Raw genomic sequence first — 24,851 nt, 5'->3', positions numbered from 1 at the left:
AAAACAACACAAAGAATCGACTAGAGTGAGTTTATCTATGTACAAGTCATTTTTTCTCATTACATCAGGCTCAGGTTGAACTGCTTTTTGCTTCTTATAGGAAACTTGTGTAAAACAAAAGGCCCGCAGGCCAAATTCAGCCTGCCAGAGCTTCCCTTTCAGTCCACACGTCATTTTTTTAACAAAAAATTAAAGAAAAACCTTTAAATTTCCAAATTCAACACAACTTCACCCAAAACATGATGGGGTTTGCAGTGCCGTTATTTATTTTTGATTTTTTAATTATTATTATTTTTATTATTATTTTCTCATTATCGTAAATACACCGCTGTTTGTGTTCATGTTCGAAATAAAAAATAAAATGACATTTTCAGTAATATTCAATCAATTTTTTTTTTTCCAAAACCAGGAAAATTTGTGTCAATTATTCCACAGAATTCTTACAAATTACATTGCAAAATTTAAGACGATTTGTCAAGAATTTTGACCTGTCCCTTAGCATTGGCATGTGGCTTAAAATATTCCTATAGAAGTACAAACTGTGGCACCGCAATTTTTAATTTGTGCTTTTTTTTCTTCACAAATAAATGTGTTTTTCTGGTCCAGTCCACTTGAGATGGAACTGGGTCATATGTACTGTAGCTCTTGAAATAAGATGAGTTTTTGGATCTTTAGTGTAAAAGGTTTGTCACATTATGCACCTGCTTGAAGTGCAAACTTTTCCTCTTTGACAGTGTATGGCTGTTTAGCTAAAGAACGTCACAAATATTACACAACGCTCTCTTTAAAGTACATTCTATCCACAGAAACAGACACTTTCCATCCATTTAAACTGGTAAACAAATCCAATCCTTTTTAAATTCATTTGTAAATCAAAGTCAGAGTGATAAATTCAATGGATTATGTTGTAAAGCTGCACTGATGCATTCTGGCATGAGGTAAACCAGTTCATAACCAAGCACCTGTAACTTGACTATCGATTGTTTCCAATGTTAGAATAAACTTCACTGTAACCTTTTCACTTTTTTCACTTTTCTTCGTTCCAGCTGAGCTCATTTCTCACATCATGCCATCTCTCCATTGATCTGTGACTCAGACTGTATTGCATAATGTCCAAACAGACATGTTGAAATTAGAGGTGAATTTGGCACCGATATGAAACCCTCCCCTGACCCAGCTGTGGTATAAAAGTGGAGAACTAACTATTCTCGCCACCGTTCAGGTCAAAAAAGGGGCTTTTGCTGTTACCAAGTGCTTCAGCTGCAGCTGAAACGGGAACGAGGACAGATGGCACCAATCAAGAAGGTAAAACAATCTCAGTGTTAATATATTTAAACCTCACCTTCATCTGGAGCAAAAGTTGCACCAATAAAATTCTATTCTTTTTTTTTTTTTATTTTACTGAAACATTTTCGTAATTTTGTCGTGTAACAGTTTATTTGAAGCTTTGTTGGACCTGTTATTATGGTTCTAAACACACATATTAAGTCTGTTTATCATTTCTTGATTCTATAAGAAGAAAATAATTCTTCTTTAGAAAGGTTTCACACATGTAAACAAGCATGTATAGTTTTCATAACACACATCACAGCATCATCAGTATCTTCTAGGGCTGGACAATATGAACCAAAACCCATATCACTATATTTTTTCTCAAAATGGCGATAAATGATAAAGATCTCAATATTTTTAACTCAAAGTCTTACCATAAAGACAATCTGAGGTTAAATTTGATGAAAAATGCATGAAGAATGCCACACAGGTACATTTATTAACAAACAGCTGCACAATATGTGCCACTTTTGGCTTTTTCTCTTGTAAGGGACAGCACGTGTGGGTGAGTTCTGTAGTGTGGCTTGTTTAGGGGAAGGTCTGGGTCAGGACGCACTCAGAAATCCATCTATCTATCTATAGTCGCAACTCCTAAAACAAATATTTTAATACAAAATGAAGCTATAAAATAAAAATACATTGTTTTAGAAATCTTTAAATAGAAATCTTGATATATTGCCCAGGCCTAGTATCTTCCATTCATGTTCTAGCATGTCTGATCTGCATTAGAACCAAAGGAGAACCAGCTTCTTTTTTCATACTCAAAAGTTTTCCTTTCGTACATTTTTATAGGATTTGATATCTCATGTTTATCTTTAGTATTTCTTTATCTTCTCTCTGTGTTTGAATTGTTTTTAATGCTCCGATTGGAGACCAATCCATAAACCTTTGCTTCACTCACTGCTCGGTGCGTTGCAGGGTATTCTGGAGCGTCTCAGCGCTGGGGAGGTCGTCATCGGTGATGGAGGGTTCGTGTTTGCTCTGGAAAAGAGGGGCTACGTGAAGGCTGGACCGTGGACTCCCGAGGCCACCGTCACCCATCCTGAGTCGGGTAATGAACACAGCAGTTCTATGTTTGTTGGTTTCTCGACACACAGTTATGATTTATGCTTTAGCGCTACCTTGTTTTGTTCAGTGAGACAGCTGCACAGGGAGTTCCTGAGGGCCGGGGCCAACGTGATGCAGACGTTCACCTTCTACGCCAGTGATGACAAACTGGAAAACAGGGGTCAGACACTGAAATTCACTGTGAGTACCAGTACCTGCTTATAAGCCTTGTTCTTTATTACCATTGAAATGATCAAAGACTTCTCCGCTAATGTGTGACTTTTTGCAGGATTACGTCAAATGTACTAAACAGATAGACCTTATGCTATGGTAGATTCCATTCAATTTTGGAGGGGATCTGGATCAATGTACTGATTCTGGATTTATTTCAAAAATCAAAAAATCCCAACCTCTCATCATTGGCAAAATCTCAGTTTGTAATTGATCAATTTTTATGAAATTTGACTCAGTTATGTCTTGTTGGTTCCTCAATTATCCCACTGAGTTTCATCTACTGTTTATTGAATCCAGATTGCGCATTTCATCGCTATTTTCCAAAAGAAATCAGGGGTGTAAATACATTTGGACCTACTTTGTGGTTATTAATGGGGATAGAAATTTCTCCCAAGCCTTAAAAGTGATGCTGATCATGGTGTCATGATTAGAATTACTGATCTAGATAACTGACAATATCCTTAAAGAGGAGATTTGTCATTTGTTGGTTTGGTTTGCGCTCTCTGGCTGTTCTTGTTTGATCAGAAGACCTCACATATTGTCTGTAAACTTGTACATTTTATCACCAAAGTGACCCCAGACTTCAGTATTTCCTGAGGCACCAGTAAGAAAGTGGTCAGCGTGGATCTAGGAGAAAACCAGTTGGAATGGTGTAAAAAACTAACAATGTATTTATAATTTATATATAAAACGCTTTGGCAAAAATCCAACTAAGAACAACACCTTGCGATTCAAACAAAAGTAACAACTAAGGAAAACACAAGGTACAAAGGACTATATAAAAGTGTTCAACCAAAAAATGCACTGCAAAGACAAGTGGATCTCAAAAAGTTCCAACAATGAAAAACCCCCACTTAGCAATTATCAAACACACACAAATCTTGTGATAGAGTCATGCAACTGTTGTTTCCTACAAATACAGGGAGCCCAGATCAACGAGGCCGCCTGTGATCTGGCCCGTGAGGTCGCCAGCGAGGGAGATGCTCTCGTAGCCGGAGGAATTTGCCAGACTCCATCGTACTTGAGCTGCAAGAGTGAGAAAGAGGTGAAGGCCATCTTCAAGAAACAGGTGGACGTGTTCCTCAAGAAAAATGTGGACTTCCTGATCGCTGAGGTATAATGAACAACATCCATATGAAAGTATTTCTATTTGCTAAATCATGCTTATTATTCACTGTGTTTTCTGCATCTGAAGTACTTTGAGCATGTGGAGGAGGCGGAGTGGGCGGTCCAGGTCCTGAAGGCCACTGGGAAGCCTGTGGCAGCTTCCATGTGCATTGGACCCCAGGGGGACATGCACGGTGTCTCACCTCAGGAGTGTGCGGTCCGCCTGGTGAAGGCCGGTACGCTGACATACAACAACCTCATGCATCAGCTTCTATTAAAAGTCCTTGGTTTGGGTTTGAAGCAATGATGAATGCTCTTTGATGCCAGGTGCTCAGATCGTAGGAGTCAACTGTCACTTTGACCCACTGACCTGCGTGGAAGCCGTCAAGCTGATGAAGGAGGGAGTGGAGAAGGCCGGACTGAAGGCTCACTACATGGTGCAGCCGCTAGCGTTCCACACCCCGGATTGCAACTGTCAGGGATTCATCGATCTGCCAGAGTTCCCCTTTGGTAACAACTTGTCCTTAAACTATAAATGCAAAAATAACTTCCACAGTTGGACCAATATAATAATAAGAGTGGTCTATTATTTGTGTCGTCTTTAGCTCTGGAGCCCAGAATTCTGACCCGCTGGGACATGCACAAGTACGCCAGAGAGGCCTACAAAGTTGGCATCCGTTTCATCGGTGGCTGCTGTGGATTTGAACCTTATCACATCAGAGCTGTGGCCGAGGAGCTCGCAGCAGAAAGAGGTTTCCTCCCCCCTGGCTCAGACAAACATGGCAGCTGGGGTGCTGGACTGGAGATGCACACCAAGCCCTGGGTCAGAGCCAGGTAACCCATCTCATACCTCCATAAAATCCTCCTAAATCTCGTGTAATCGGTAAATGGACTGTGATTCATATAGTGCTTTATAACCACTGAGGTAGCCCCAAAAACGCTTCACAATATCAGCACACCATTAGGACAAAGCTGCCATGCAAGGGCCTAATCAAGCATTGGGAGCCACTTAGGGTTCTGTATCTTGCCCAAGGACATTTCGACATTTAGACAGGTATAGCACTGAGATCGAACCTCCAACGTCTAGATCAGTGGTTCTCAACCTTTTCAGTCCATGACCCCCCCCAAAAAAAGTGCCAGAGACCGAGGACCCCCACTGTACTTAAAAGTCATTGAACACAGACAAGAACATTGAAGAACAGTCATGTGGAGACAGGGCCATCTATGGAGGAATACAGGGGAGAGCCCATCCATAAAATCAGCAAAAATGATGGTCCATTGTTCTATCAATCTGTGATAACCACATTTATTTATTAATCGGAATAATATCCACTGTTATCCAGGAAGTTTATTTTTATTAGTGCCATAGTATAGAGTCATCTTAAAGATGAAAATCCTTGTTTTATTCAGAAATAAAATGGGCTGAAACTGACACAAAAATGGTGGAAAAGGTGGTGAGATTGTATTTTAGTAAAAACGTAATGAAAATAGGTTAAAATATGACACATTTGGTGTGGTTGCAGAAAAAGTGTTTCAAATTGTTTCTCAAAGGCATCTGGTGACCCCCTCCCAGTGACTCGCGACTCCAAGGTTGAGAATCCCTACTCTAGATCAGAAGACGACCCCTCTACCACCTGAGCCACGGTTGCCCATTGGTGTCAAATTAAGTTCTTCTTCTTCTTCTCAAGGTCTCATCGTGACTACTGGGAGAACATCAAGCCTGCGTCCGGCCGCCCGCTGTGTCCGTCCATGTCCACACCTGAAGGCTGGGGCGTGACCCGAGGACACGCCGACCTGCTGCAACACAAGGAAGCCACAACTGCACAGGAGATGAAGCACGTGCTGGAGATGCAGAAGAAGGCCAAGTCTACATGAGCAAATGCACGAGAACTCTTTCCCAGTTCAGTTTGGAGATAAAAAAAAAAAAAGCACTTGGAACAGCAAGTCTCCAGTTTGTGGAATGTCAAACTGTAAAAACCCCAACGCAATAAACATGAGTTTGTATCCACAGTTACAGCTGTGTGCGTGTGTCATTGAGAAATGAGTCTGAAAATGCATATTTTTGCCTGTATGAATCAATAGTTCTTTGGTAAAATGGCATCACATGTAAACAAGTTGAGTCTACTGGAATGGTCAATAAAAGCAAGAGCCATAAAGTGGGAGAACCGTAAACAATCTGGACCAAACTAGCATCTCTAACTCACAATACTCTCATTCAGAGTAAAGGGGTAAAGGGGAGGGGCCTGAATACACACTGGAATTGTGTAACTCACTCCTTGCCAATCAGAGCAGCTTTGGGATTCCTCCCCCTTCCTTGGGGGAGATTTATTGATGCCCTCTGCCCGACTCTGGTCTCTCTTCAACTTCTCTAAGTCTGAGCAGTCAGGGGTCTACTGAGCACCAGGAATATGGCACCAGCAAAGAAGGTACGTGGAAGTCTAACATCGTCCACTCAGGAATGAACTGCAAAATATCACCAAATGATACCGTCTGAAAGATAATTAAAACTTTACTAACCCAAAAGCACAGGTAACCTATTTTTAATTTAAAATTACATTTGTTTTAATATTTTACTCTTAAACGTATTAAATATTTCCCATGTCGTTGCACTCAGAGCAGGAGTGTGACTTTTAACACTCGGGGGATATTCTAGGCAGAGAGAAAAAGTCTTTCTCCTGCATCTCTGCACAGCTGGCATGGGGTCAAATTTCAAAAACACTTTCACGAAAGAGAAAGAAGCAACAAAAGTCCAGATGCCAACTTAACCATCAAGTTAGTCAAAAATGGCGGATCCATTAAAACTACTAATTTAAACTGATTTAGTATTACTACTAAAGATTTGTGTGAACATCACACATTTTGAATCTCTATTTCAGTGGTTTCCAACCATTTTTTGGGTCGTGACCCCATTTTTATATCTTTTGCTGACCCCAGAGACATTTTCTAGAATTAGCTTTTGATCGTGTTTGTTATACTTTGTTACAAATACACAGTAGCCAGCATTACTGCACAAAGTGCTGCATTTTATTTGAGAAAGTGAAAAAAATCTAATAAAGTTTTTTTTAGATTGGGTGTGGTGTTTTAATTAGAAAAAGAACAAACACTTTAAAACATTTAAATATTATGTTCATCAATACATTTTTTCTATCAATTACGAGACATTTCAGGGAACCCCACATGGATCATGACCCCGAAGTTGAAAAACACTGTTAGTTTATTTGATCCTCCACGCCTAATTGATTTGAGTCCACAGAAAAACATAACTTCTGGATTATTTTGACAATAACAAATAATCAAATGAAACAATCTGTACTTTTTATCATAAACTAATTCGGGACAAAAGCACCAAGTACATTTGTTTTGGAACCATTTAAAAATGTTGACACAATCACAATAATTTACACCTTTTACAAATTTTAGTCTCTCCCTCCATTCATTTCTAATAACCGGTCATTTTTGAAAAAACAAAGGTTTATGTAAATAAATACAATTTGTATTTTGTGTTATGGTCCCAACTGTGATCAAAGTGGTGGAATTTTAGGTCAGTCTGATAAAAAAAATAAAATAAAATAATAACTACATTTTCTACAGACAATTAGTTTTTTAGACTTTTGAGAAAGAAATGTAGCCATAGTAACAACATTTTAACAAAAGTGCTGTTGATAATAATTATTTTACTGGTGGATACATTTATTTAAAAAAAGATGAATTGATAAATTGTACACTCTGGGTTGACATTATTATGCCTGACAGTGAAACTTACTGGCTTAATTTGGGTGTAAGTCCCTTTTGGATTGTCGGTCTATAAAGTCAAATAAGAAAGATCCGAAGCATAAACGTAACTGTGTTTTAATAACTATACTGGGATACAGATAGTGGAGTTAGTGGGAGAAGCTGTAGTGATGAGATGGATGATGAAGCAGCTGCTACAAAGCCTGACAGCTGCTTTCTCCATGACTGGAAAGAAAAGAGGGGGTTGATATTTAAAGTGCTGACACTGTAACTAGTGTGAACGAGGCGACCTATGATGACATCACAATAAATCTGTATCACTAAGTTTTCAGTCATTCATTTGAACAAACCCACCCTGATCCGTTCTCACAGGGAATCTTGGAGCGTCTGAACGCTGGGGAGGTCGTCATCGGAGATGGAGGCTTCGTGTTTGCTCTGGAAAAGAGAGGATACGTAAAGGCTGGACCCTGGACCCCTGAAGCAGCTGCAGAACATCCTGAAGCAGGTGAGAAACAAACAAAGGACCAGAGGCAGAGTTTGAGATTGTTGCCGTGGGGGGCAAAAGAAAAAAATAGAAATAAATATATCGATTGTCTCGGGATTCGCACCGACCCCAATGTGTGTAACATATACAATAATGCAAAAATTATATAATGTTAATGTTGACTAGGAAAATGTGCGTTGACGTGTCAGTTAATGTTTTAAATTCATGATAAAATCAGGGCCGGCGGCCGTTTTCTGCTTCATTTACATTGTGAAGAAGAATTGCCAACCTAAAGTTATACTAGGATTTTATAAGAACAACTTAATTAATTTATATTTTGCACAGTCACTGTGTTTTAGGGCTCCTAAAATATTTGTATATTATGTACATTATATTAGGAATTTTATTTTTTTGAATGAATTTGGGAAAACTGTAATGAAAACTTTTGACCACCCCACACCCCCGCTAACTCCGCATATGCAAAAGAGTCTCACTTCTCCAACTCCATAAAGAATGTGTGAGAGGTTTGATGATGTGGCAGAATGTTAACACGAGCTGTCGGTGATTTCCAGTGCGACAGCTGCACAGGGAGTTCCTGAGGGCCGGGGCCAACGTCATGCAGACGTTCACCTTCTACGCCAGTGACGACAAACTGGAAAACAGGGGCAACAAGCTCACCTTTACCGTAAGTTAACACAAAGACACAAAAGCCACACAAAACAATGAGAAAAAGTAATTTGCTTCCAGGGTTGGGGTCAATTATAAGTGCAATTGAAAAACAAATTGAATGATAGATAATATTTTTAGTGTATTTTCCAGCTGATTTAAGAAATGGGTCAAAACTGTCCCGTTATCATAAGAAATGCTAGCAGAAAGCTAACACAAGAGGCTCAGTAATTGTAATTGAACTTTAGTAATTGAAAACATAATTGTAATTGACTTTGAGAGGGAAAATGATGATTGTAATTTCAAGTGTAATCGAAAAAATTGCCAGTCAAAGTAATCGTAATTGAGTTGTAATTGAACATGGATAATTGAAGACGTACAGTAGTTGTAATTTAACCCAACCATGGTTACTATATTGTGTGTTTCTTTGTTTGTTGCAGGGAGCTCAGATCAACGAGGCCGCCTGTGACCTGGCCCGTGAAGTCGCCAACGAGGGCGATGCTCTGGTTGCTGGGGGCGTGTCCCAGACCCCGTCCTACCTTAGCTGCAAAAGCGAGAAGGACGTGAAGGCCATTTTCAAGAAACAGCTGGATGTGTTCGTCAAAAAAGATGTGGACTTCCTGATCGCTGAGGTATGAAGAACAACAACACGATTTGAGATTGTCTGAGTTTCATTAGTTCTGTTGACTAATGCCGTGCCTCTGATCCTCTGCAGTACTTTGAGCATGTTGAAGAGGCCGTGTGGGCCGTGGAGGTGCTGAAGGAGACGGGGAAGCCTGTGGCTGCTTCTCTGTGCATTGGACCAGATGGGGACATGCACGGTGTCTCTGCTGCTGAGTGCGCCGTCAAGCTGGTCAAAGCTGGTGGGTAGTAGGGGTGTGCACTGACATGAACCTGACGATACAGTAGGATTCACAATTTGCATGTCACGATACGATATATCCCGATATTAAACAATACGATATATCACAATATCAATAATTACAAATTTCACCTTTACGTGTACAAAATGATATGAAGTACAATTTATTTCATTTTTTTAAACTTGTGAGAACAAGTAAATGGTAACTAATTGTACAAACATCAAAAACAAGTGGTATGTTTATCAAACTATCATTACGTTTTTCAAAAAGGTTAAATATTTGCTTCAGCAAAAGATTCTGATTCTGTTAAATTTTCAAAATGTCTCTTAAAAGATTCGGAATCGGGAATCTGAGTCGGAACCAGAACCAGAACCAGAATTGTTCAAATTCAAACAATGCCATTACCCAACCCTACTTCATGGGTACACATTGTGGAACCTTGTCAAAGCACAGTATCCTCATTTTACCTCTGCCCTGGAGACGTTTGACACTTTATAGAACATTATTAGTGCATGAACCCTAGTAAACATATTCTACTGAGCAGCCGACTGCATGCTTTGCTCCGTTACTGCCATTTTATTACCATTACAGGCACACATTTGGAATTTGAAGACCTCAAAGCCACAACTGCGAGCCACAGTTGGTGCTGTAACACTTGTACATTCTTCTGTAGGCGCCGAGATCGTCGGAGTCAACTGCCACTTTGACCCTCTGACCTGTGTGAAAGCTGTCAAGTTGATGAAGGAGGGAGTGGAGAAGGCCGGACTGAAGGCTCACTACATGGTGCAGCCACTAGCGTTCCACACCCCGGACTGCAACTGTCAAGGATTCATCGACCTGCCAGAGTTCCCCTTTGGTAACGTAACACTTTACTCAAACTGCTGCAGTTATATTCATATTGATGTTGGCGACTGCCCCTTTCCTCTCATAAACATATTCATTTACCTATTTTTATCTCCTTTTTGTCATATATTTGGGGTTACTCATTCTAAAGTCTTCTGTCTCAGACACATTCTCATCTACGCCACTTTTACTGTGAAAGAGCTGTCACAAAGACAAGTTTTATACACAGCTAAAACAGCTTGGGGTCAACTTGACCCCCAGAGGAACACCAATGCATATATGTGACCAGCACATTGAAAAAAAAAATCATCATAATTTTAGAATTTTTACGTCCATCTTGTTGATCATATCAACTGCAATAAATGAACAAAATGAGCCACGTGGGTGTAGTTTGCAGCAAAAAAGCTAATTTTACTTCCATCAAACTAAAATCCCTCCAATCCCCATAAAGCAACAAATCAACAATATGGTTGACCATATTTTCAAAAAATATTTAGACATTTAATTTAAGATTTTTTGCTTGATTATCAATCATAATTCTATTTAATAAGGCCTTAAACATTATTATGTGTCAAAAAAGTATTCCTACTGTTTAAAGTTTAACCAAAATCCATCATAATGTCCGAAGTGATTTTCTTATTTCTAATTTCCTGGTTGTAGAATGGGATAAAGGACCTAACATTTACAGACAGTACATTCTGGTGGATCTTTTTAGGATTACATACTTCAACCAAGTGGTAGAGATGAGAGTTAAATTAGGCACTCAAACTTCTAAAATCTTCTCAGGTCTGGAGCCCAGGATTCTGACCCGCTGGGACATGCACAAGTACGCCAGAGAGGCCTACAACGTTGGCATCCGTTTCATTGGTGGTTGCTGTGGATTTGAACCTTATCACATCAGAGCTGTGGCCGAGGAGCTCGCCACAGACAGAGGTTTCCTCCCCGCCGGCTCAGAGAAACATGGCAGCTGGGGCGCTGGACTGGAGATGCACACCAAGCCCTGGGTCAGAGCTCGGTAAGAAACCCTCCGTCATTAAGAAACTGCTCAGGCCAGGGAATATTGATCCTTTAGGACAAATACAGGCCATACCAGGGTTCTCGCCAGCACTGTTGAGCGTAGGGGTCCCCTACGGTGTGATGTCGCTGGTCAAAAACGCACCTTAGGGGGCTTCTCTGTTGTTTTATTTCATTTTTTAATCGGTACCGTCATAATAATTGCTGCACTTGGACACAAAAGTAACTTCTAGGCATGCATGGGTTGTTTAAACTCTTTTTTTAATCTACATAACCGAGAAACACATGCTGTACATCAGCCGTACCGTCTATTTAATGCAGGCAATTTGCTCGAATGCTCCCGTCTTTACCTGAGGACCCCTGCAGCTACTTAGCTGCAGGGGTTGTAATCGTAATTAACGTCCAAAATAAATTGTGTAGCTCCAACCGGATGCAACGTGTAGCGGCACATGAAGATGTTTATCATGTTCATAATTTGCAACGGATCATTCTACATGAGCGCTCACGGATATAAATAATGTTGGGTTGAAACGGGTTCAGGCTTAAAGAGACATCGGCTTCATTCGGGTCGGACGGGTTCAGGGCGTGTTCTGTTGGGCTCAGGCCGGGTCAGGTCTTCTTTTCATGCCTGATTAAAGCTTTACTGTGTGAATCCTCCGCTTTATAACCCATAATCACTGTCCAATACCTAATTTAAATTTGAAAAGTGCATCTTCGAATCAGTCTTTTGAATAAAATGTTATTTCTTGTCTATACAGTAACTGTGAGTATTTATTAGTGGAGGACCTATATAAAGCATGACCCTTCACCAATTCAACAAAAAACATTTGGCTTTAAAGCAAGGCAGTAACACAGATAAAAAAAATAAATTAATAAATTAAAAAAAACTTCAGCTTTACTTCACAAAATTTGGCTGTCAGAGGGTTATACGTTTCAAAATTTTCTGAAAATGTTCTGAATTTTCTGGAAAATTTCTAACCTCTACAACCCTTACGTTGGCGGCACTCACCCACGCACCTCGTGATCCCCTACGCTGTGAAAAAATTCCAAGTGAGAACCCTGCACACACTGACCAACTGTTTGTTCCAGGGCTCGTCGTGGTTACTGGGAGGAGTTGAAGCCCGCCTCAGGTCGCCCCCTGTGTCCATCCATGTCCACCCCCGACAGCTGGGGTGTGACCAAAGGTGACGCGGCCCTCATGCAGCAGAAAGAGGCCACGTCCCAGGACCAACTCAAACAGCTGTTTGACAGGTCAAAGTGATTCAGACCAAACTGAACACAACAGCCAGAAGAAGAAGAAGAAAAAGCAACCACGAGCTTCTCTAACCCCACACAGTGCTGCGCAAGCAAACGCAAAGTCCAGCACTGCTGTGGGCATCACCCGTACACGAACATAAGACCTTCGTGTGTGAAGTTAGAAAGCTGGCCAAATGTCAAGAAAGGGACCTTTTTTTGTTTTACATGAAACAGAACAAGTTTGTTTACTAAAATAAGACCAAATAAAATATCAACTGGTCACTTAACTGTGAATGTTGTCTGTTATTTGTTGTTAGAAGGATTATTATGAGCAACTCTGAAATTCACATGAATAAATATGCAAACAATGCTAAGCTAAGAAGGTAAAACTGGAAACAAAGTAAGGCTTCAGTTCAGTGATGATGTCTTAGTACGAAAGAAAAAAAAAACATTAAATACATCAAGAATAAAGTTTGTTCCAAGTTATCAGAATCAGTATGACTTTAATAATCCCAGGGGGAAATACTTTTGTTACAATGGCTCCAAGTAAGAAATTATAACAAAGGTGAAAAGAAACAAAATATGATTAAAACTAAACATAGTGACCAAGAAAAGGATTTTATCAAAGGATTCAAAACGTGTGCAAATCTGCATGAAAAATAATACAAGATACATACGTAAGATAATACATAAGATGCACTTATTTTTTTTTTAAATAAGTGTGTGTGTGTGTCATTCTCTATCTACATTACAAATTTCTGTCTTCAAACAAATTATTCAGAATGTAACATGTTTGTTTAAACATACTAAAGGTTTGTGTTTAATGCCAATGCAACAGCATAACCATGATGGATAACAAATTCATACTTATTACAATATTCGACCACACATATCCATTAATTATTCTCAAAACAGAAATCTAACCAGATTTAGCCTTCAAAACACTTTCAAATATCATGCTGTTGCATTACTAATTTTGCTTTTTCCCAATGGCTAAAAAAGCAAAAAGCACGTCCCACCTTCAAACACAACCTCATTTGGTCATCCATGAAAAAGCTATTTAACCTCCCACGTTTCTATAGCAGGACATACTTCCTACGGGCACTGCACTAGTTACTAAAATTCAAAAAAGTGCACACAATTGAACACATATGGATTTCTTATATCTTAAAGAACACACATGGTGTATTATTTTTAATTAAATGCATTTGCTATAACGGCCAAATGTCCATGTTTTCAATTAAATACACACATTTTTTCCATTTTGAAAGAAGATTTTTTTCATTTTATTTAACTACATTAATATTTATTTATTTTAAGGATGCACTTATGCAAAATTAGAAAAGTACTTTACTTATGTTACATAAAACATGTCATTTATTCATGACAATTGTCTTTAAATCCAAACAGTTAAGATAATCACAGCCTATCCTACTTAAAACAGTTCCTACCTACTTATATGAGGTCTATGGGTTGATCAATGAAGCAAAGACTGTTATTTTATTGATTCATTATATCAGCAGAATTGCCAATATCCAAAAATTAATATTAAAACCGCTTTTGGGACGATTATATCGTGCATCACTAATTTATTTATTTACAATTTATATGTGTTTTTATTAGCTCTGTTTTAAAAATAATCGATTAATTTTTCATTTTGTAATTTAAAAAAAAAGTGAATACACAGAATGTTAGGGTGACAATACTTCTATATAGACGATCTCTGTTATCTTAATCTGAATTTTGATTGGACAAATCCTCACCACGTGATACGGTTGTCCTTTCCTGTCCTTATTTTTGTAGGTGGAGTGAGATTAAAGTCCGTGCTAATTTGTGTTTATTTTCAGTGTTTTGAGCTTGTGTTACTGTTTTCTGAGATTTACCTGTTGATGTTTTTCTCCTTTAATTTCTGTCTGGGATGTAAACGCCTCTTGTCGCCTTATTAGACCTTGACGCGGTCATTTTTATAGCTGCTGTGGGTGTTTCGCTGCTCCATCTTTGTGTATCCTTGGGTGACCGGAGTCTGTGTCATGGCCTGAACATTTGACCTAAAGGACAACATATCTTAGCTAATATACAGTAACCTCAGTGCTGAAGGTAAGAATTACCTTTATTATATTCATATGATGGTTTCGGCTCCCAATACACGCGTTGTTAAAACACATATTCTGCCTGAATCTACGTTTAATGTCTCCTCCGCATCAGGACCGCTGCGGCCTGACTCAGCAGTAGCAGCGCCTCTGTGTGGTCATTGTGCGCAAGCGCAGTGACGTCCCGACCCGGAAGTGAAAGCTGAGGTCATGGGCAGTAAAGTCAGCTCCAAAATGGCGGCTCCAGCAGCCAGAGTGATTCAGGTAACGTCTCTCCTGTCACTTTAAACGCCGGAATGCTCTGTTTAAACACATATCGGAGGGTTAAACGATAAGTTTGTGCTGCTGTGAATATTTAATAGTTTATTTTAGCTTGGCTGTTATAATGGTCTTTATTTCTGTGGTACCCTTGTTGGTGCCCTTGTTGTTGGACAGGGAAACCGATACTGGTTTGCTACGTAAAATCAACATGTTTGGATTTTAATTGATTAATTCTTCGCATAGTCCAAGTCTCCGGTTTGATTAAACTGCTACATAAAGCTGGTTTATGTGGGTGTTGTTTGTAGCTTCAATACCTGTTGTATTTTAAACCAGGGCTGATCTTGGACCTAGTTTAACATGAAAGGACAGATATTGTATTTAATATGTGTGACATTTGTCCTTTTTAATGTCTGACATCCTGAAAAACCTGGAAGTAACAATGCTTACCAGGGGTGATTGTTCAGAATTAATGTAAAGTGAGAAATGGGGGAGTTTCATGTTATTTATTGAAACAAAATGCCATTATCTAAATCAGGAGTGCCAAAATATGGTTTCTGGGCTTATTTTAAAGTTTATGAGAGTGTAGTTAAGCCTGTAAATTACCTTTAAAAGGATTAGAATACATTTCAACTTCCTTCCCCTCGTGTTGTTTGTCTCTGCTGCTGTTTTAAAAAACAAGAAGGTTGTGTTAAGTTGACTATTATTAAATTTAATATTACTAATTCTTCTTCTTCATAGATGTCCACAGAAAATAACTGTCCGTTTAGTTTTGTCCCTAAATGGAAAGAGTCTGGTTACACTGTCAGCGTCAGGTGGTAACCAAACAGCATGGTGCTTGAATTTAAACCATTGTGGTTCTTAAATATTCACCAGCTAATTATCACATTAGTTAACGTTATGCTAATAATCTACATCAGACAACTCATGGCCCAAAACACACATTAGGGAAAAATACACAAATTGGACAAAAATATACAAAAACGACAACAAAATACACAAAATTACAACAAAAACACAACACAAGTTGACAACAAAAAATAACATAAATATACAAAATGACAACAAAAATAGACGAAATGACTCCAATAACACACAAAGTGTAAATATGAAAACCCAAAACAATGACTCCTAAAACACAAAATGTATGAAAAAATAAATTTAAAAAAATGACATCAAAAATACAAAAAACAGAGAGAACAGCAACAAAATATATGAAAATGACAGGGAAATATAATCAATGACAACAAAAAACACAATCTATTTCCTGTATTAATGCTCTGATTGTTCATAGTTTACTAATGCTGACATGAATGTTGATAATGTGGCCCTTGGTTCAAACAGTCACATTTCCATGGCCCCTGCTGTGATAGAACTTGCCAATATCAGAATGAATTATTAATAAGACTGTTATTATTTAGCTCCTCCCGTCAGTGTGTAATTAATAATTGCTGGATGTTATTTTCTCGAAATAAGACACTTGTGAAAAATTCCAAACTGTGGCTAAAAACTTTATTATTCACATTATAATTTAATGCTGCGTTAGTTTAATTTATTGTAAAAAGTTTTGACTTTTATATTTTTCAGGCGGTCCGCCCTCACGCACCAATGATCAAGTTTCCTAATCGACTAGGGATCCCAAAGCCTAATGGTGAGTGAAACACACACTGCTGGATTTCATAGATTTCTAGACGTATGGAAAAGCCTGAGCAGCTTATGTAAAATAAGGTTTAGATCAGTATTACTACGTTAAGCACTCGACTCAGTAGATAAGTCTGTGCTTATCTATACATAGTTCACTGTACTCATTCCTTCCAGGAGTTTCTCTGCAGTCCAAAGTGTTTTCTGATACTGATTGTGACATCACCTGGTGCATCATATAATGTTCCTCTGGCTTTGTTTGACATAATGATGAATAAATAAGTGGAATGTCAGTTTCCCTCTTTGTTCCCAGCTCAGGAACTATTAAAAGTAGTCGCTGCTGACCTTCCACATCACGCTGAAGCTGCTCCTCCTTCTCTATCGAGACCCCCCGTTCCTCGGACTACAATCCCAGGAACTCCAGACACTCTGGCCTCCATTCAGCTGCTTCCTGCTCGCTATCGCCGCAGACCGCTGACAGCCCATGAAATGGATTACATCCAGGTGAGGAAACACAGATTAATGTGGATTTCTTTTGGTTTTTTTTTGGAAAAAAATTGAAGAACTCATCCCTTTAAAGTGTGATGTTTTTATCATTAAAGGGGAAGTGAAATACTTAAACAAGTCAAGTACCCTTAATGAAGTCCATATGGATCTTTGTTGAACATTATTATTAATCAGAATAAAATGGGTTAAAAGTGACAAAAATGGACAGAAAAAAGGGTTCAAAGTGTCAATATTGGAACAATTAGTTTAAACTGGCAAGTAATGGGCATGGCAAACTGTGAATGTGTGTAGTAGTGAAGAGGTTAAAAGTGAAAATAATGGGTCCACATATGCAACATTAAGTGGGAAAAGTGGTGGAAAGGGTTTATAGGTGCTGAACATGTCTTGAAAGTAGAAAAATGAGCAGAAAAGACAGTGAAATTAGTTGGTAAGTGTCAGAAATGGGAGTAATGCAGCAATAATGCATTAAAAGGAGCAAAAATATGGCAAGAAAAAGTGATGAACAGGTTAAAATATGGAAAGTTTGGTGTAGTTGCAGAAAGAGTAAAAATAAGCAAAAATTGGCTCAAATTGTTCAAAAAATATTCATAGTTTTTTGCAGGCATCTGGTGACCCCCTCCCAGTGTCTCGCGACCCCAAATTCTCTAATACAAGTAGAATTTGAATTACATTTATTTCACTGTTTTCTTTAATATCAAATTAATCTAAATGCTGATTATTGGCAGAAATGAGTTGTAAACCTGAGGTAATACTGAATTGTTCCTGTTTGTATTTTTTTTTTTCTTGTGATGCAGCGCGGTGGACCGGAGTGAAGGAAGGGGTGTGTTCACTGCCGTCACCAATCAGCATGTCTTTAATTTTGCTCCTAACGCCATGACGACACACGCAGAAGAAAGTTTTTCCACAGCTCCTGTTTGTACATATGTTTATTTCAGATCTGAATTGTATTTTTACGTCACACCGACAAGCGTCTTTTTATTCTGCATCAAACACTGCAAAGCCAAACCATCTCTGCTGTTTAGTTTTTTTCTCACTGTGCAGGTTTAAAAGTGTAATTGACCTGTTTAGTGGATCTTTTTTCTGCCGCAGTAACGCATTGAAACCCAGGCAGCGCTTTGTTTTTCATTTCTGTTTATGGAGCTAATTGAAGTTAAAGACGTGGAGGGAAAAGTTCTACCTGTACTGCAACGCACGGAGGTGGATTATAAGAAGCAATGGATATAAATAATTAAAATAATATTGTATTTTCATTGTGGCGTTGTTCATGCTTCTTCACGTTTCCTCTAAAGACAATCCAGAGGAAATCAAGGTTTCAAGTATTTACTGTTGCAGACATGCTCTCATTGGTAAACATTAACAACAATGACGTTTTACAACAGTCCAGTAACTAACTAGTGCTGGTCTTAGAGTGTCTCTAGGCTGAATATTGGCACGAGTAGTTTACAGTAAAACAGAGCAATAAGAATGAAGGAAAACATAGTGTGAGGAGCAGATTGTCACTGAGGTCTCAGACCATTAAAGATCAACATGTGGAAAATAGTTTGAGTATTAATGTGATATCAGTCACAGTTAAACTCACATCTAAAGTACATGTACTCATTGTTGGTTTACTAGTGAAGCTAAAACTGTAACAAGTGAGACAAATATGTTAATAAGGGGGCGGGGAAAAGCACAAAGGTTTGTCATTGGCCACCTACTAGTGGAAATATGTTACTAGTTTTTACTAGTAACATATTTTAGGACTATTAGTGACACATTGTCTACTAGTAGATGATTTTGCTTTACCAGTAAAATCTGCTTTTACCTTTTTTTCCCTTGTTTGTGTTTATTTTGCCTTCAGCCAATTTCACCAATAATTCACATTACTGATTAAATACTGCAGCACATTTGTAAAAGGAACTATTTACATTTAAAGTAATAAATGAGGTCCTGTTTCTTCTGTCATAACATGAGATTTTCTTTAAAATTCATTTGATTTTGTTTTAATAATCCGTTTTTATCTGTACGTGTGTCTGCTTATGACTCAATGACAGCTGACGTTTGTTTCATACTTTATTTTCAGTCTCAGTCAGATTTTGTGCTGCTCCGCTAACCCACTCAGATTATCGTACACGAGCTCAGACCTGACGTGAGATCTGATCGTAGCGTACCATCACGTCAACATTGATAAATACCAGATCGCTCAAATCTGAACGTACCGTCAGTTGATAAATGAGGAATAGTGTCTTTTAGCTCTACTTTACCTTTACTAGTACTCTTAAGATCTAACTAGTCTAGTAGTACAAGTAGACATTATTTAATCTGCCCAATTTCCCAATTCAATTCAAATAATGAAGTCTTGATTTCATTACAAACCAATTTTCAATTATTGATTAGATTTTTTTTTTTTTTTAAGTATTTGCTGATTATTAATCTTTCATTTAATTCCAGCATGTTCTTTTTGGACAATACGTTAAAAGGCAGTGGTTCCCAACCTTTTATGGATCGTGACCCTATTTCAATATCACAAATTTCTGACGACCCTACGTTTGTTACAAACAGAATTAGTGACAAATTGCGCCATCCCAGATATTTTCATACTGCATTTTATTTGAACTAGATTTACATGTGAGAAAGTGGAAGTATAGAATACAGTTGTTTAGGATTGTGTGTTTCAATAATAATAGAAATTTAATAAAAGATTAAAAAAAATATTCAGGCGAGCTAATTTAAATTCCAGGTGATCCCCAAGGTTGAAAAACACAACGTTGATGAAACCTTAACGTATTGTTCAAAAATAACTTATTACGCGAAAGTCAAGGAAACATCAAAGCGATCTGCAGACGCCTCTGAAGAAGACTGGCAGTTGACAGTTGAAACTCATCAGGAAATCAAAAAAAAATTAAACATGTCTGAATAAATGAAACCTTAAATCGACCTCCCATTTAACATCAGTCAGTTGCTGAATGACTTCTACACCTTACATCACCATCAATATTGTATAAGGTAATTTAAATATTGAAATTAGTTTGAATCTGTTTTTTTATTTATAAATTAAAAAGTTGTATTGGGACATCCCTACTAGTATGCCTAATGCAAATGAAGTAGGGGGTATTATAACCAAATCCAGCTCCCTGATTGCTTCTAATATTTTCGAAAGCCAATGAAAAGCCTGAATGTGCTTTTCCCGGCCCCTTTATTAGCATATAAGGCTAACTCACTAGTGTCACATTCTGCTTCACTAGTTAAGTGCACTCACGCACTAGTAAACCTAAGTTGAGTACATGTACTTTACTAGTTGACATCAGATTTACGCTCAAACTGCTTTTCCTATAACATCAGTCAAAAACCTGGGAATCTAAAAGAACTGCGTCACCAGGGTTAAGTGCTAATAATAAGGAAAATCAACCACAATCATCAAGCAGCTCATGAAGTTAGAAAAAATGACCCTGAACGGTTTAAATGTGATCGCTAACACCAGCTATGAACGAGAAAGTGCAGTAAATTCATATTTTTATCAACACCTGCAAAAAAGAAACTGTCACAGAAGAGCACAAGACTACAGGCTACACTGAGGTATGTACTGCGTCAGGGTTATTTTGGCACAGAATATTTGCCCTACGTGCGTCTCTGGGACTTTTTTTTTTCCGTTATTCACGAGTATTTCACCTTTGAAGATAAAGGAACCTGTTATTCATTTTGCAAACTCCAGACTCGTCAACATTGCACTTAGAACCTAGACGAGGTGATATGTTTGCTGAGGCCAAAGAACGCATCAGTTGCTCTGTTCTTCCAGTTCCTCGAAAGCAGGAATGAAATCAGCGATGGTGTCCACCACGTAGTCGGGCACTAGGCTGTGGTTGGTGCTCACGTCACTATTCCTGTACTCTTGGGCCTCCTCCATCTGAGACACCCCGGTGAGCGTCAGCATGGTGTCCAGGCCGCAATTGGAGCCAAACAGCATGTCCGTCTCCAGGCGGTCCCCCACCATCAGGCACTGGGCGGGGTCCACCCCTCGGAACTGACTGGAGATGCACTCGAACATGAAGCGGCTCGGTTTTCCGATCACGGTGGCTTTCCGGCCCGAGGCCACCTCCAGGGCCGCGATGAGGGAACCAGAACCTGCCGTTGAGGACACAAAGGGTTCATCCATCAGCAGCTGGAAGGAAAACAGCTACTGTTGCTGACTATTGTTCTGAGTAGAGCTGGGCACGGGCAGTGTTTGAGATTCTTGCCAGGGAGGCAAAAGAAAAAATAGAATTACATATATAGACCATAAATAGACCGTTTCGAGGTTCGCGCCAACCACAATGTGTGTAACATATACAATAATAGCAAAAAATATTAATAACATAATTGATCATGTTGACTACAAAAATGTGTCGACTCGACGCGTTGTTTAATGTTGTAAATTAATGATGAAATCAGGCCAGGGATCACTTTCTGTAGTACCATCCATGTGAAGAAAAATTGGGAAACAGAAGAAGAACCAACCTAAAATCTCAAAAGTTTGTGACCATTTCACTGACAACAAATTAATTCATATATATTTTGTACAGTCATTGTTTTATGGCTCTTAAGATATTTGTATATTAGGTACATTAAGAATTGTATTTTTTTCAAATGAATTTGTGAAAACTGTACTGGAAACTTTTGACCACTAGGAGGGACAATGCTCCCCTTGCCCCCGCGTATCATGGCCAATTTCCTGAATCGATTTCGAATAATGAGGTTTTGAATCGATAAAAAAAGTAACCACATACATCTAGAAAAGTGTCCAGTATGAACTTCCAGCTAAAATACATTGAGGAGTGAGGTAGTTTAACAAGGTCTGATGGGGTTCAGTAGTGTAGCGTTTACGTGCTACCCATATGCACAATTAAATGTTTTTTTTCGTTAAAAAAAAAAAAAAATTTGTACATTTTTTGGATTGATACGATAATCGCGTGGTGAAATATCGTGATCTATCGCAGAACAGATTTTTTCTTACACGACTACCCTGCGAAGCTTCGTCTGCCATGTTTGCACTGAATTGAATGTACTCTCGCGTTGAGCAGGCGCAGTAGTCGACTTTGCTAACGCTAGACTATAGCACGAGACTACTGGCATTACAGTAAAAAATCTAATTGATTTAAGCACATATGAATCAATTTCGGAGAATTATAATGAAGTCAATTCAAGATTGATAGTCGATTTTAATTACACAGCTCTAGTTGTGAGTAATATCACTTAATCAAGCCAGTACCAAATAAGCCATAAGTATGATATCGACCTACACTTAAGGTTGTAATACCAGTTTCATATTAGAAGTTAAAAATTGTACCTGGACAACAGCCTTACCCACGAAATGTGTCCAAATCTTGAATATTATGTTAAGGTTTAATTTATTCAGGCAACTTTTTTTCAGGAAATTGACTTTTATCTCAACATGTCAGGAGATCAAAGTCAATTTCCTGAAGAAAAGTTGCCCGAATAAATGAAACCTTAACATATTATTCAAAAAAAGAAGACAAAATGAACTTGCTGGAATTATCCAAATCTTGAACCTTAGCAGAGAAGGACAAACTTGTAAAAGATTATTCATCTCAATGTGGTTCAATAAAGGTAATAAAATGAGACGAAGACATTTCTATTGAAAGACAATCAACCATCTGTGTTCAGCTCCACAGGGTTCTGGACTAAAGTGCTTGAACAAAGCAAACATTTCTGCTGTGTGTGACCTTTACATTGTGTGTACCACTAGAATGAGGCTCTGTTTACACGAGAACGTTTTCTAGTGAAAACGCTAAAACGTTATTGCGTTTTGGCGGGACATTTACAGCGTTTTGGTTCCTGAAGACGGAACTTTTTAAAAACGGGCTCTGAGAGTTCTGAGAAGAAGCAAAAGCAGCGACTCCTAGTAGTCGCTTCTCCTAAAACAAGTATTTTGATACAAAATGAGCTATAAAATAAAGGCAGTGGCTATCTTTACGGTTGCAGTATCAATATACCGACATTCTATTTGAACGCAGCGTCCCTATTTGGCCAGTTTAGGTCCCATGACTAAGACCAAACCTTACCCTAAACTTAACCCTAAAAGTTGTTGCAATATTGGGTTGTAACCTCACCCTAAGACGTTACGTACCTATACTTCGGTAACTGTACCAATAGCACCGGGGGTTGCCCGTACTGCAACTGTACAAATAGACACTTTCTAAAATAAAAATATATCAATATAGGCGATATTGCAATTTCGATATATCGCCCAGCTCTATTTTGAACATGTAAATATTTTATTGAATGTTTTATTTGAATTTTGACTTGTTTTGTGACATTCCTTTTATTTATATATATATGAATAAAATAAAATGATCACATCAAATCTGTCTGTATGTATTTACAAACATTATCATCCAATATCAGATTGATCAATGGTAATTAAATATTTGTTTTAAATGTATTAACTCCTAGCTTGTATATTTTAGTCGACTAAAGCCCTAATGTCAATAGTTCACTATTATTCTAACTGATTAATAGACTGGAATAGGCTCCATGGGACCCCCTACCTGGCAGTATCCTCCCACTGGACAGCGGGTGCCACGGGTCGTTGTCTGTGGCCAGAAACAGACATTCCGGGTCCTTCAGGTAACACGAGGCTTTGGCCAGTTTGAGGAAAGTCAGTTTATCGTCGTGTCCGACCAGCACCGCCTTAACGTCCGCAGCCAGGGGGCAGGTAAAGATGGTGGCGTCCGGCTGGTCCTCCTCCTCCTCCACACAGGGGATCCCCGCCTCCTGGAGCTCCGTCCGCAACCCGTCGCAGCCGATGACGAACACCTGCCCGCAGACCTTCACCACGTCCCGCAGGTACAGAGCCGAGCAGTAGGACGAGCTGAAGATCTGCTCCAGCATCACGTCGGTGAAGCCCAGGCGGTAGAACTTGTGCATGTAATTCTCCCGCGGCCTGGTCGAGTTGTTGGTGACGAACACCACGTTTTTGCCCCGTCGGATGAGGGAGTTGACCACCGTGGTGGCCCCGGTGATGGCCTTCTCTCCGTGCCAGATCACCCCGTCGCAGTCGAACAGGAAGAAGTCCTTCGCCTGCAGCAGATTCCGGATCTGCGGACCGTGGATTTTCTGGCAGCCTTTGAAGCCAAAGGCGCCCGCCATCCCGGCGGTTTCCTCGGATTCGTCCGTGTTTTCAGCCGCTAGTGGTTCCCCATAGCAGAGCCTGGAGCTTTACCGCGTTAGAAGGGGATTTAACGGCAGGCCAGAGAGGGAAACCCGGCTGCAGAGCTCTGTCAGTGTGCCTCACATACACCACATCCACCACAGCACCGATAGCCACATAAACATTGACGTCTGGCCACGCCCTCTGCTAAAAACAACCAATGGGGTTTGAGTACGTTTTAAAGGCAAATGTTTGGAAATGTTAAGTAATTTCAAAAGCTATTTTAACAATTTATTTTATATCACAAAAAATCCCCAAAAATGAATTAAAAAAACATAAAGTTACAGAAAAAAAATCACAAAATATATAAAATGACAATTGTTGCATTTTAAAACATATATTACAGAAATACACACAAAAGGACAACAAAAAACATCAGAAACCTAAAAAAGAACGACCACAAAAAAACACAAATGGACAACTAAAAAAATATTTTAAAAAACATTAAAATGTACAGGGGGAAAAACACAAAATTACAACAAAAATATATAAAATGACAAAATACAGAAAAAACAATAATACTACAAAAAATAACAGAAAACGAAATAAATCACAACAATTACACAAAAATGTATATATGACGTCTAGCCACGCCCTTTGCTAAAAGCAGC

General features: G+C 38.8%; 4 protein-coding genes and 1 long non-coding RNA gene across 6 annotated transcripts; 3 read left to right on the top strand and 2 right to left on the bottom strand.

Annotated features, from left to right (window-relative positions):
* Window positions 1-1,188: 1,188 nt before the first annotated feature.
* Window positions 1,189-20,787, top strand: LOC114469537 (betaine--homocysteine S-methyltransferase 1-like). 2 transcript variants are annotated; one of them, XM_028457110.1, is made up of 10 exons: window positions 1,189-1,305; window positions 2,251-2,383; window positions 2,468-2,580; window positions 3,536-3,727; window positions 3,809-3,956; window positions 4,048-4,230; window positions 4,326-4,554; window positions 5,409-5,599; window positions 8,296-8,300; window positions 20,776-20,787. In XM_028457110.1, exons 1-8 carry the CDS (start codon window positions 1,288-1,290, stop codon window positions 5,593-5,595), a joined length of 1,203 nt encoding a protein of 400 aa, XP_028312911.1. In that variant the 5' UTR covers window positions 1,189-1,287; the 3' UTR covers window positions 5,596-5,599; window positions 8,296-8,300; window positions 20,776-20,787. The 2 variants fall into 2 exon arrangements, with proteins under 2 accessions (XP_028312911.1, XP_028312912.1); XM_028457111.1 differs by lacking the exons at window positions 8,296-8,300; window positions 20,776-20,787 and having other exon boundaries at window positions 5,409-5,702.
* On the top strand, window positions 6,009-12,845 carry LOC114469538 (betaine--homocysteine S-methyltransferase 1). Its single transcript, XM_028457112.1, has 8 exons — window positions 6,009-6,146; window positions 7,825-7,957; window positions 8,509-8,621; window positions 9,043-9,234; window positions 9,318-9,465; window positions 10,139-10,321; window positions 11,095-11,323; window positions 12,412-12,845. The coding sequence occupies exons 1-8, from the start codon at window positions 6,129-6,131 to the stop codon at window positions 12,581-12,583; spliced, it is 1,188 nt and encodes a 395-aa protein (XP_028312913.1). The 5' UTR covers window positions 6,009-6,128; the 3' UTR covers window positions 12,584-12,845.
* Window positions 9,365-14,827, bottom strand: LOC114469544 (uncharacterized). The gene is made up of 3 exons (XR_003674788.1): window positions 14,667-14,827; window positions 14,442-14,606; window positions 9,365-9,496 (listed from the first exon to the last, which is right to left on the bottom strand). It is a non-coding gene; the product is annotated as an uncharacterized LOC114469544 (long non-coding RNA).
* On the top strand, window positions 14,341-18,304 carry kgd4 (alpha-ketoglutarate dehydrogenase subunit 4). The gene is made up of 5 exons (XM_028457122.1): window positions 14,341-14,655; window positions 14,764-14,912; window positions 16,494-16,557; window positions 16,861-17,051; window positions 17,849-18,304. Exons 2-5 carry the CDS (start codon window positions 14,859-14,861, stop codon window positions 17,864-17,866), a joined length of 327 nt encoding a protein of 108 aa, XP_028312923.1. The 5' UTR covers window positions 14,341-14,655; window positions 14,764-14,858; the 3' UTR covers window positions 17,867-18,304.
* Window positions 20,776-24,381, bottom strand: pdxp (pyridoxal (pyridoxine, vitamin B6) phosphatase). The gene is made up of 2 exons (XM_028457116.1): window positions 23,579-24,381; window positions 20,776-21,155 (listed from the first exon to the last, which is right to left on the bottom strand). The coding sequence occupies exons 1-2, from the start codon at window positions 24,177-24,179 to the stop codon at window positions 20,809-20,811; spliced, it is 948 nt and encodes a 315-aa protein (XP_028312917.1). The 5' UTR covers window positions 24,180-24,381; the 3' UTR covers window positions 20,776-20,808.
* Between the last annotated feature and the right edge of the window lie 470 nt (window positions 24,382-24,851).

The sequence above is a fragment of the Gouania willdenowi genome, chromosome 9 (genome assembly GCF_900634775.1).
Source record: "Gouania willdenowi chromosome 9, fGouWil2.1, whole genome shotgun sequence".
Taxonomy (NCBI): Eukaryota; Metazoa; Chordata; class Actinopteri; order Blenniiformes; family Gobiesocidae; genus Gouania; species Gouania willdenowi.
The sequence above is the reverse complement of the archived record's forward strand: the minus strand, read 5'-3'. Positions and strand labels throughout refer to the sequence as shown.

Coding starts and splice junctions, on each gene's coding strand:
- LOC114469537 (XM_028457110.1), top strand. Junction 3,728..3,808: donor TGGACTTCCTGATCGCTGAG/GTATAATGAACA, acceptor CTGCATCTGAAG/TACTTTGAGCATGTGGAGGA. Junction 4,231..4,325: donor TCTGCCAGAGTTCCCCTTTG/GTAACAACTTGT, acceptor TGTCGTCTTTAG/CTCTGGAGCCCAGAATTCTG.
- LOC114469538 (XM_028457112.1), top strand. Junction 7,958..8,508: donor TGCAGAACATCCTGAAGCAG/GTGAGAAACAAA, acceptor GGTGATTTCCAG/TGCGACAGCTGCACAGGGAG. Junction 8,622..9,042: donor GCAACAAGCTCACCTTTACC/GTAAGTTAACAC, acceptor TGTTTGTTGCAG/GGAGCTCAGATCAACGAGGC.
- kgd4 (XM_028457122.1), top strand. CDS start 14,859: ATGGGCAGTAAAGTCAGCTCCAAAATGGCGGCTCCAGCAGCCAGAGTG. Junction 14,913..16,493: donor CAGCAGCCAGAGTGATTCAG/GTAACGTCTCTC, acceptor TATATTTTTCAG/GCGGTCCGCCCTCACGCACC. Junction 16,558..16,860: donor AGGGATCCCAAAGCCTAATG/GTGAGTGAAACA, acceptor CTTTGTTCCCAG/CTCAGGAACTATTAAAAGTA.
- pdxp (XM_028457116.1), bottom strand. CDS start 24,179: ATGGCGGGCGCCTTTGGCTTCAAAGGCTGCCAGAAAATCCACGGTCCG. Junction 21,156..23,578: donor CAGTGGGAGGATACTGCCAG/GTAGGGGGTCCC, acceptor CCTCAACGGCAG/GTTCTGGTTCCCTCATCGCG.